Genomic DNA, 12,467 nt, shown 5'->3' with positions numbered 1-12,467 from the left:
AAGTCTGTGAGTCTAGGCTTACCCCCAGGAGGGTCTGTGCATACAGTACCTTTGTTCATTCATTTTGTAATAGAAAAGTGTATCCTAATCCACCAATATAAAATCATCATTAATCTACAAGTCTGTTCTGCTTCATGATCTTTATGCTGCCTCTTGAGGGACTAGGTTTTATTTGATGCAAGGAGATTTGCCAGACTAATTCCTAGGCTTAATTCCGACTGTCAAGTGCATTTGTAAATCTTACAGATTTTAGTAGGAGAAGAGATTATTTTTAACTATGTATATGTTTGTATCTCTTTATTTTCAGTGTTCTAAATCACATTTCATGTGCCTTTCAGATTGAAAATCTTTATCGTAATTTAACTGATAATTTGCTATCAAGAACATCTACTGCTCATATTTGTCTCTAGGTTATCTTCTTTAGATACATGTTTTCCACTTCTGTAGACATTTCCAGTCTTTAAGAATGAATGGGTTCACTAACACAACATTGCAAAGCAACTATACTCCAATAAATATTAATTTTAAAAAAGAAAAAAATGAATGGGCTCAAATAGCACATTCTTTTTAAAATAGTGAGTGAACTGCACCAAAAATGACCATTTTAAATCATATAAAATGGAAGATTCTGTAGACTGTCACTGTCACCTTGTTGCAGAATTTGAAGATGTTTTTTTCCCTTGGTTTTATTACTTTTTATTATTTCCTTGTAATATTACTTTTAAAAGTGAAGGTCTTATTATTTATAAGTTTTATCATTTTTAACAAAATACTTAATAACCATTGTCAGAAAATACTGATTTTCCTTGTGGCTGTTTGGGTTTGGTGAAGGAATATCTTAGTTTATGTTGCATTGATTTTAAGATAAGGGATATTTTCAAATTTGACTATGAGCTGTTAAGAAGATGTCTTTTGGGGCATTTTCGTTCAGATTTCATAGTCCATTGATAGTGAAATGCAGTTTTTTAGTTTGATACATATTGGAAATCATGAGAAATTTTACGTTTATTTTGTACTTCTTTGGCATTGTCAGATCCCTAGTAGTTGATATTCCCATCATTTATTTTTGTCCTTCAAATGAGAACTCACAGCTGGTATTGTAATGTGCTTAATGTCTCTATAGATTACAACTATTTAAAATTCTGTTTTTTTCCAAAGGGCTTCAAGAGACCATTTAGCATTTTTTCTCCCATTCCTAAATAAAATAGCACATACACAGTCTGTCCTGAGAATATAGTTGCAAATGATGCTTCAAACAGCCTCTATGGGGTGTGGGAGCACCTGTGCCCCAAGTCACTACTGTCAGTGATGATACTGAGACACGAGACACGTTGTTTTTGTTCGGCTACGAATCTCCTTTCTCCTCCCGGTCAAGTCTCAGTCTTCACCTACTAGCATTTACCCAGTCATACTTGATAGACTCACACTATCCTTTATGGGAAGGCAGAGACTCAAAGCTTGGCTAGTGAGAAGGCAAACAGTCTGTAAGCCATCATGACACCAATATGGGAAAGGGTGACTTGCAAATGTAGTGGTGTGTTTTAGTGAGTCTTTTGCTTTATATAGAAAAATATGCATTTATTCTCTCCTTAGTGATTTTAACCTCTGTTGACTTTTTCTTTTTTTACTTTCATGTATTTTTTTTCTAATGGGTTTGTCAGCCCACACATTATCACCTTCTTATATTCCTACTCACAGTGACAGCAGAAAAAAAAAAAAGGAAAACATAAAAAAACAAATAGCTGACACATATTCTAAGCAATAAAAATATGACCAATTGGGCCATTCTGTGCCACTTTGTTTTGCTTTCCTATTGTGAAAATGTAGGTTACACTCTTTTGCCTTAATTCCTTCCTTGCTCGGAATCACATAAATGCTGCAGGAGTCATCAGCTCTACCCTGTGCCTTAAGAGGGTAAAATTTATTTAAAAACAGATTTTTAAATAATTTTAAGAGCAGGAATATGTATTTGCTTTTCCAGTCTCTCTAAGGATTAATCTTTAGAGTTTCCTTCAGTGTTTATAAATATCATGACTCCATAATTTATTGTACTTGACTCATCCATTTCCTACTAAAAATGTAGTATTTACTAAAGGTATGTGATAAATATTGGGTAGAGGGTTTCTGTTGAAATTCATGTACTTTATTTTTTATTTTTTTGGTAAACTGCTGTTCTCTGTACTTCTACAGTTTCTGCAATTATTATATTATTGTGATATGCTTATGAATTATTTTAGATTTTGGGTTGGGTTTCTACTTAAAAAGCTGTTTTTCTTCTTTATTACCCTATTCATCTAAACTAACACTCTTATGCAAATTTATATGTGTTTTTCATGAGCAGATTTGCTGATATTCTTCAAGATTCATATTTTTGTTTCATACGTATTCATGTTCTTTTTTTATGTCACAGAGTCTTGTATACATAGATAGACATAATTAATAGCAAAGAAGGTTGAGCAGTTTTCAAATGTGGTTTTCATATGTTGATAATAGATGGTAGCTTCTTTTCAGAAAAAGCTGTTTTCCTGCTGTGAATGGAGGAATAGCGCTTAAGAGAAAATGGCAAAATAAGCTTAGAATAGCTAGCTAGTCTATGGCATCTGATGAAATATGGATATTAATACATTAATTACCAACCTCCTTTGAGAACTTAGAGTTACCCTATATACTTATTGGGGTCACTTAAGATGGTTACAACTATTTACCAGCGTTGTTTATGAATCTGAAAGCAGAGTGTTTAGACAATGTATGGTTGTATTTATCTGGGAATTAAAAAGCATCAAGAAGGAGTGTGGCAGGTGGTCAAAGGGGTGACATTCCAGGGTGCAAATAGGAACATAATAACGTAGTGGCTCATGCATTTGTGGTTTGACAGAAACACAAGTGAGGCCAGGAGAATGTTTACAAACTTAAATGAACTTGCCGAATCCAGTTGAAAATTGAAATTAGGGTAATTCTAGGATTAAAAGAATAGGAAGTGAGGAAACAGGAGAAAAAGAATCAACCTTCAGCAGAGAGCATGAGGAGATCAAGATAGATTAGTTCATTTTGATTTTAATTTCTTAATACATGTCAATATAATGAGGAAACTGTAAGAGAAGACAGGCTTCTGCTGAGTGTAGTTCAAATCATTATTTATCAAGTACCTGTTATGTGAAAGGTACTTTGCAGGAAAGCAAAAGAGCGTTGTTTCCTGCATGGGCTCTGATGATAGTTAAATTATGAATGGATCTTATTGCTGCTGGAAGACCAGATAAAAATGAAATGCTATGAAGCCATGCATATTTATCTCTTCGGTGGAAGTTAAGTTTCTATCTCCCAGCTTTTTCTTCAGCTTTTAAAAAAAGTTTAATCCAATTACAGAGCTACATCTGAAGATCTCAAATGTTTCTGCTATTGTGATAGATTTGGAAATATTACTTTAATAGTCTGCTAGGCTATACTTGAGACAAAGTTTATCTTTATGTCTGCATGATCAAATAAGGAATTCGTTGAAATGGCAGGGAGGGTATGGGCATCTGATAGTTTAAGAGTTTTGAAGAACACATGATTATTTTTTTAAATCAATTAGCCATAAACATAACGGTTTATTTCTCAATTCTATTCCACTGGTCTCTATGTCTATCTTTATGGCAGTACTACAAGGTCTTGATTACTATAGCTTTGTAGTCAGCTTTGAAATCGGAAGCATGAGTCCTCTGATTTTGTTCTTCTTTTTCAGGATTGTTTTGACTATTTGAGATTCATTGAATTTCCATTTGAATTTAGGATGAGTTTTTTCCATTTCTGCAAAAAACACCATTGGAATTTTGATAGGGACTACACTGAATCTACTTTTGGTAACATTGTCATCTTAACAATATTAAGTCTTCCAACTCATAAACATGGGATATCTTCTCATTTATTTAGATATTTAATTTCTTTCCATGAAGTTGTGTAGTTTTGGGTATACAAGGCTTGTGCTTCTTTTGTTAAATATATTAAACATTTTATTCTCTTTCATGCTATTGTAAATGAAAATTTTTTATACATCTTTATTGAAGTATAATTGCTTCACAATGCTGTGTTAGTTTCTGTTGTACAACAAAGTGAATCCGCTCTATATATACATATATCCCCATATCCCCTCCCTCTTGAGCTTCCCTCCCACCCTCCCCATCCCACCCCTCTAGATTGTCACAAAGCACCAAGCTGATCTCCCTGTGCTATGCGTCTGCTTCCCACTAGCTATCTATTTTACATTTGGTAGCGTATATATGTCCATGCTTCTCTCACTTCTCCCCAGCTTCCCCCTCCTCACCCTATGTCCTCAAGTCCATTCTCTATGTCTATGTCTTTATTCCTACGCTGCCACTTTTTTTTTAGGTTTTAATACTTTCCAAGATATAAGGTAATTTTGGACTTTAATGTAGGATGTGTTTTTGCCCAAGGGAGTATTTTAAAAGTATGCCTTATTTTAACTTAAACTCTACTACAGTTTATGAAAGTAGCACAGAGATTAGAACCTTTCAAGATCGTTCAAACTATTGAACAAAGAAATAATAGAGCACATACTACTAGTTCAAGAAAATTATATCTGAATTTTAGAAACACAGTGTTACTTGTATTATACTGTTGTATTCTGTAGCCTTCTGTCCCTAAAGAAATGTAGAAGTTGGAAGTATATCTATCTACCCAAACTTGTATTTTACTGTAATATTTTTTGTGTGAAAGATCCCCCCAAAATTATCAATTATGAAGTCCCTGGACTTCCTATAATTGCAAAAATAAAATTTTATTATTATTATTGTTTTTCAAAGGACTCAAAATTTCAATTCTTTCACAGTCATCACAAAGATATTTGTAAATATCTCCATGATTCATCTATTGTATATCTGCATTGCAGTCTCCCTGCTTCCTCCTATATATGTCCATATCATTTTCTGAACAAAATGGGATATGCAACAAAATAAATAATACATTGCCATCTATTTTGAAAGACTAAACCATGTTCAAGGCTATTTCCACATTGTATCAAAGTTATAGTTGCTGGGAATGTCAGGAAAATATTGATTATATTCAGAAAGACATTAATTACTAACAGAATTTCCCAAATTTTTCTTTAAATTTCTAAGTCATTTCAGGCCCCTAAATTCATATAAGACAGTAGAATTTTCACACTGTTTTTTTCAAAGATTCTTCATATGACATACTTTTCTAACGCTTTTATCGCAGTCAAGGTCTTCTAAACTGGGTTAAAGTATCACTTTTAAGATAATAGACCCAAATTTATGCACTGTATTCCAATGACGTCTTCTCAATAAAGATCTGCATAAAAATTCCATATCATTATTGAATCCTTCTGAGACTGTTTTAGATCTATTGCCTCATTGCTACATTCAGATAGTATATGTATTAGAAAATAATAGATGTTACTCAAAATCTCTCCCATATGATACTTTTCAAAGTGTACTATCTAACACATATCTTTAGTTCCTGTCTTGTTAGCTTAAGGTCTTTGTGCTAGCTGTTCAAACTCTCCTTAAATCTTAATCCAATACATTAGCTATATTAGTTTGGCTTCCAAGTGTTCTATAATCTTCTGTCTTCATCCAAACTCTTGACAGTTAGAATTAAGAACAAAACTTGGGTACACATTATTAGAGATTGTCCTTTATTTGACATTGATAATTAGCTCTTCTCATCCACAGATTTTACATCCTGCTATGGTTTCCTTTTATTCAATTTATATTAATTTTTTATCCAGTTTAAAGTAGTTATGCAAGACTTTCTGTAATACTTGTTTTATTTTTAAAACATTATATTTCAAGTTTAGAGATTTGTTTTCTTCTTGTCACCTAATATTTCGGTTTCAGCAAGACAAAGTTTGTTCTCATATGTATATGTATATTTATGTGTGTGTGTGTGTGTGTATGTACACACACACACACACACATATATATATATATATATATATCTTCTTATCTCTTTCATTTTATTTCAAAGTTTTCTTGTTCAAGTTCAGTGAGCCTACTGCCAAGTACATTTTTTGCAGTTCCAGGGAGATACACAATATCCCTTGTCAAGAGTTCATTATTCTGCTGTGCTAAGCCTTTCTGGGTAGGAAGCTCTTTGTTTCCTGAATCCTCTTTGCTTTTCAAAAGTCAAACCTTCAGCTGGAAAAGCGAAAGAATATTGTCATGTCTCCATGTGTGAGAGCTTTCTATTTGAGAACTTAAAATGCACTAGAAACATATTCAGGCTTTCTTCTTGTTTCTCATGTTTCTGATTACATTTCTAATAACTATCTTGAAAAAGAACATGCTTCCAGATTAAGAATGTAAAGTGGACACGAGGCTAGAGCCATGAAAGAGAGTCCCCATCTACCCCTGCATGTTATCATGTCATTCCACACATTATGATATTTACTGAGACCAGGGACCAGTGTCTTACATCTCTTCTTCAGAGGACCAGCAGTAAGATTCTCAAACGTGTTTGTGCCTATGAGCCCACGTTCAAACCTTTTCTTTAGGCTAAGCAATTGTGCATATATGCAAGTTTATATTAATCATGAAGCAACATCCTACACCTGATAGGTGTGCTTACTCAAAGGTCAGGTTTCCAAGAGAGTACCTGTGATGGCTATACTCTTAAAAACACACGTGATGCAGTTTCTCCTCTTTTTTTTCCCATCATTCTGAAACCTGCTTCAGAGTAGGCAATCAACACACTTTTCTTTAAATTTCTCTTCTTCCAGGTGAGAAAATATTTTAAATAACTTATTAGATTATTTATTTATGTTCTATAACAAATCTTCAACAACTTATACATATATATGTGCATATATGTGTGTATATAATTTTAATTTACGTATATAATGTGTATTATTCATGTTTTATTACCTGCGTTATATTGAATATTTGAAATATTCATTATCTTTCTATTGCATTAGTTTGGCAATGTACAACCAAGAGAATATAGCTGTAGGGTATTGTATCATGACTATCATAAACATACTCATAATTTTAAAAATTCCAATTTTCAGAATAAGAGAAATTGATAGGAAAAAAAGAATCCCTAAAAGTAATTGTCTAATGATTTACTGACTTTTTAGTGAAAAGTAATTAACTCAGATGTGTAGTCACAGGTTGGATGATCAGGGAAGCAGGCTCTGGATTGGAGTTTGGGGGGCAGGATATTTATTGGAGTGTGCTCTCATAATCGACATCTGTGGACCACAATGGAAGTGGAAGAAAGAAAGGCAGAGTGAGCAATTAAGCTGCCATGCAATTTGAATGTGTCCATGGCTGACCCCATGAGAAAGCTCTGGAACTAAACTTGCCCTTCAGTATTTTCTGCATTCAGCAGAAATGGCTTGACATTTATAACCTTGCAGCAATAAGTCATTGGCTATGTGTTGCTCCAGAAAAGTGTAACCTTGGGCCAGGTCGCAATCTACAGTTCAGGCAACAAGTCACTTCATGCAGAGGTTCTGAGCAGCACATCCAAGTGTGCACCAAAAGGGTCCTTTAGCTAACAGTCACGGAAGGGGGACTAACAATGCTAAGATAAACATTTCCTATGTGCACCTGAGGCATCAATACCAATTGGAAGTGAACTGGTGGAGTAGAGGCAGTATGACATCCTGGTTTTGAGCAGGGTTCTAGAATGTATTTGGGTTATAGCTTGATTATTCACTAGCTCTGTGATTTGAGGCAATTTATCCTCTGGGACTGAGGTTATTTATTTTAAAATTATTATTCCTAATAAAAATGATTTTCCCTAAAATGTAAGGAATTTAACATCCTCTCCCTTATACGGTTGTGTGGACTGATCAAAATACCTCATGCAATCATTTACTATAGTACGTAGTATTTTTAAAGCACATAAAAAATGAAATTAACATTTTATTCATTATTAACTTACCCATGGTGTGCCCACTATAACAAGAGTGCTTCAAATCACAAGTTTAAAATAGTTTATCAATTGATCTGGTGGCTCCATAAATACATTATCTGTACCAATGATTCTTAAACATTTTTGTACATTAACCTCACCCGAAGTTCACTAAAAATGTAGCTGTCTATTTCTATCACTTATATTCAGAGTCACCAGGTTTGTGGTAGGAACCACTGACTCACCCCGAAGTCTGGTATCCATGTATCCTTTTCAATCCTTTGGCTATTATGCCCATGCCCCAAATGCTCACCGCTTCCTTCCTCCTCTGTCATCCACTATTTCCCCTCCCCTTCAGTCCAGGCCTTATTAACTTTTCAAATATGTTTCTCCATTTGAGAATGAGTTTTAGTCCCTGGTTAATAATCTCCCCTTCACATTCCTTTATCCATTTCATAAACGGAAAAGAAATCGCACATGCCCATTTTATCCATTAAAGGAACTGTGAATCTTTAATGGCGGCTTTACTAAGTCCATGTTGTTCTGCTTATGTCTGTCATAGATAACACAGCCAGCATTCTGACAAGGCGGAGGAGATTTAGTCGAACTATTCAGGATGTGTATTACCTCCCCATTATGATCTCTGACGGTGGAATCCCCTCTCTCAGCAGCAGCAGTACCCTCACCATCAGGGTTTGTGCGTGCGAGAGAGACGGGCGCGTGCGGACCTGCCGTGCAGAAGCCCTCCTGTCCTCGGCTGGCTTGAGTACAGGAGCCTTAATCGCTATTCTACTGTGTGTTGTCATTCTCCTAGGTAAGTCATTCTAAATCTTAATGTGTGATGACGATTCTGAGTGTACCCTACAATGGCGCGTTAGAAAAGAGAGCAAAAGAGACAGAGAGAGAGAGAGAGAGAGTCATTTTGACAAAACTTTGGAATTAGTAGTGCTTTACGTGATAACAAGACATGACTGTTTCCTTTAATTAACTTTCTCAATACCATAGTTAATCTGGAAATGATTTGGTTCAAATGTGATGAAAGAGTTGAAATATTAAAAGAAGGGATACAATAAGAGAAATCTTTTTGGAAAGGACCTATTTTAGAAAGAATTGATATTAAATATTCTAAATTTCCTATTGAAAGGGCATTTACAATTTATTTCAAAGAACATAGGTGACATTACTCTGCAAATGAATCTAACCACCAAATAAAAGGAATAAATTTCTTGTAGAAATTTCTATCAGTCTAAAATGAGTTTATCATCAATCTTAGCTGAATTTTAAAGGATTAAATATAAAATAATTTTTGCCTCAGATATATCAAATTTTATTAAATTAAAACTAATACATTTTTTTAGTTTATTTTTTGCATTACATTTTATTTTAATAGAAAATAAAGTACTTTCTCTAATTTTATGTTATCTTTTTAATAGTTGGAATCTTATCACAACTGCATTTGAAACTAATATTACTATAATCTCTTTAGAATTGCTATACAAAACAAGAAAGGAAATCCAGATTTTTTTATAGGAAAGGCAGATGTAAATAATATTTTGCTTTATAGTTTAAAATGGGTACATATATATATTTTCCAGTGTGTCCTCTCCCTCTAGTTTTCTCTTAGGAGCCTTATTTTTTGTTCTTTTCTTGCTACTGTGCATACATAAGGAAAACAAACAAACTATGTACTTTGAGACACAGATATTTTTGCAAGGAATATCCTTTGTTTTGTTCCTGGGTTAGAAGACAAATTACCCCTACAGAGGAGTGGAGATCAAGGTGGAATAAGATTGAGTAGAAAGGATGTTTAGGCAGGGTCGAGGCAGGTTGGGGTAAAATGGCAAAAATGGTGGGCTTTGTTCTAGGAGTTTGAGGAGAAGTTGAAAGTAGGCGCATCCCATCATAAAATTTGCATGTTGAACAAAGATGATTATGAATGAAGTGGAGAACAGATCTCATGCTGGTAAAGAGAGCAGGTAGGCAAACTGACTAGAAATATGACACATTTGTCTCACTCAGATATAGCATAATTTGGACCAGTATACTTAAAATGGAGCTGAAGAAAGATTGATAGTACCAAGATGTCTTAGGTGAAATCAAAAGTGATCTTGGGTAATAGGCTGCAAATCACAGGATGGAAATATTTACCAAAATCTTTACTGAATGCTTATTGGAAGTACCTGAGATTCCATGTGAAACCTGCAGTGTTAATTATTTCAGGTCAGTGAACAAATACTTAATGTTTATGACATGGTGTCTTTTCTTGGAACAAGTTTCCAAGGGCTAAAAGTAAAGTAGCCAAAAATTAAAAAAAAAAAAAAAGTGATCTTGAATAAACTGGATATGAGACTGAGTTAGAACAGTATCAAAGAAGACTTTTCATCTCTTGATGAATATGGGCCCTGATCTTCCCTGGGTTGGGGGACACCAGAAATGCATTTTGTTGATGTTATCACAGCAAGAGTCTATAAAGAGAGAGAGGATAGACTAGGACTGAGCTGTGATAAATTCCAGTGTGATCGCTAAATCAAGAAGGATGCAATAGCATAGAGCAAAGGAAAAATCACAGAACAAGGAAGAAAATTATTAAGGTATAATATCCTGAAACAAAGAAAATAAGTGCATCAAGGAGGACAGAGCATTCAACAGTGTTCAAAGCTGCCCAAAAGTTAAATAAATTGAGTAGCAAAAAGTATCAATTGCACTTAGCAACTTGGAGTGTGGAGGTTTGATTCACCATAACAAAAACTATTTCACTGCAGTACAGTCTTTTGCAGAAGTGTGGTAGAGATGGTATCTGGGAAAATCAGGCTTTCTTGATTTTATTAATTTATATATTGATTATTTATATATATTTTAACTGCTATTTTCTTTAGAAATTAACAAATTACCTTTTATGTCTTTGAAACTGAAAACCAAAACATCACAAACCAAAAAGGAAAACAAAACAAGAACAAAACCCCGAAGAATAAACAACTATAAACATTGAACCCTCTAGGGTTCCTAACTGAAACTGAAAAGAATAGAACTCAGTGACCTTTCATAAGTCAATTTTACTTCCATTAAAACAAAAACAAAAACAAACACTCTGACATTAATATAAGTTCCTCCAGAGGCCTTATTCTGAAAGATATTTCAACTGGTGGAGGCATGTTACATTTGGCTTTTGTTTTCATTTATCATCATAAAATTATTTTTGCATACTAAAATTAAAAATCTTTAAAATTGAAAGATGTCAATATAAGATACATTCAGGTGTACTATATAAAATAACATTTTATTATTTCATGAAACAATACATCCCTTTAATTGACTTTATGAAAATGTTTCCCCTTTGGGGTAAATAAGAGAACATTTCTATATTTTATGCTGTACCTCAGGGCTAATGAAACAAAGTTTCTATTTGATATGTTTGCTCTTTCAATTTTTATTGAAACTCAAATGTGTCTTTACAGTTTTATCCAAAGGTTGCAGAATTTCTTAAGCTTAGATTTAAACAATCACTATTTATAATGTAATTTATATTTTTCATGGCATTTTAAGGGTTTATATCATTATTCAGAAAATATCTGACCCACAGACTTGGATGGAGTCATTTGCAGTTTTGAAATATTGTTGGTTAATGTGTGAGCTCATAGGTTTCAAGGAAAATATCAACAACATCAGAGGTAGCAATACTTTTAGAACTTGTAATTCTGAAATAGCATTCAGCCTCAACAGCTAAATAAATCATGAAGTTAAGTTAATCTTTTAATACTGAAAAATGTTTTACTTAGTAGCTGTTTGTGAACATGACTGTGATTGTGGAAACTCAGCCCCAGTTTTGCCACTAATTAACTGTGTGATCTCAGGACCCATGAAGTCTCTTTCTTCTATTTCTGAATCTATGAAAATAAAGTTTCAACTAGAATGACCTTAGAGTCATCTGTAAACTTCTGTGGTGCTTATTTATGTTTTATTATAGGTTAAATATGATTCAACATTTTACAGTTTGGTCAGACTCCTTCTATGTATATATTGATTACCAGAAGATGGGGTGCTTGAAAACCAAAGGGCCTAACTTTAAATGGTAAATGTAAACCTTGTGAGTTGAGTTATGTTTTGTCAGGATTACCTTTTCAGATCCATTTCAAGGAATGGATAGAAAAGAATTTAGAGTGAGCCATCATGATGCAATCAGAGTTTGGTGCCAGAGGAGGGGATTGTCAGAGTCCCCTTTCCCTCCCAGGGATCTGACATTTCTTTCCCAACCCACCCTATTACTTGTCAGAGGGACCAGAACTGTTGGTAGAGTGAACCAGTCCAAGAGATGATTGAATCAGGATCTGCATCAGATCTCTGGAAGGCTACCTTTGTAGTCCATGCATCACATATGATCTGCTGACCTAGATGAATCCACCACATAGTTTGCTCCTATTCTTGGATGTAAATTTCATCATAAATGGGGATCAAGGTGGGTGTGGTGGGAGGAGAGTGAGGAACTAGGAGAGGAGGTGGAATTGATGAGAAGATAACTGCCAACCTGCTTGCCATGAAAGCTATTTTAAATGACCTTGTGGGCTCCCCTGAGTTTGAAAAATTGTTTCAATGAG

The 12,467-nt window shown here is 34.1% G+C and overlaps 1 protein-coding gene across 5 annotated transcripts in view; it reads left to right on the top strand.

The window, feature by feature from the left end:
- Positions 1-12,467, top strand: part of CDH18 (cadherin 18) — a 1,032,515-nt gene that overhangs the window by 1,007,551 nt on the left and 12,497 nt on the right. For 3 of the 5 annotated variants that reach the window (XM_067730423.1, XM_067730424.1, XM_067730422.1), the window contains one exon: positions 8,438-8,689. In XM_067730423.1, coding sequence (XP_067586524.1) covers positions 8,438-8,689 — 252 coding nt within the window. The remainder of the gene's footprint in view (positions 1-8,437; positions 8,690-12,467) is intronic. The other 2 variants (XM_067730426.1, XM_067730425.1) reach the window with 2 other exon arrangements.

Source organism: Pseudorca crassidens, chromosome 3 (genome assembly GCF_039906515.1).
Source record: "Pseudorca crassidens isolate mPseCra1 chromosome 3, mPseCra1.hap1, whole genome shotgun sequence".
Classification (NCBI taxonomy): domain Eukaryota; kingdom Metazoa; phylum Chordata; class Mammalia; order Artiodactyla; family Delphinidae; genus Pseudorca; species Pseudorca crassidens.
This window is presented reverse-complemented; position numbering and strand designations above follow the sequence as displayed.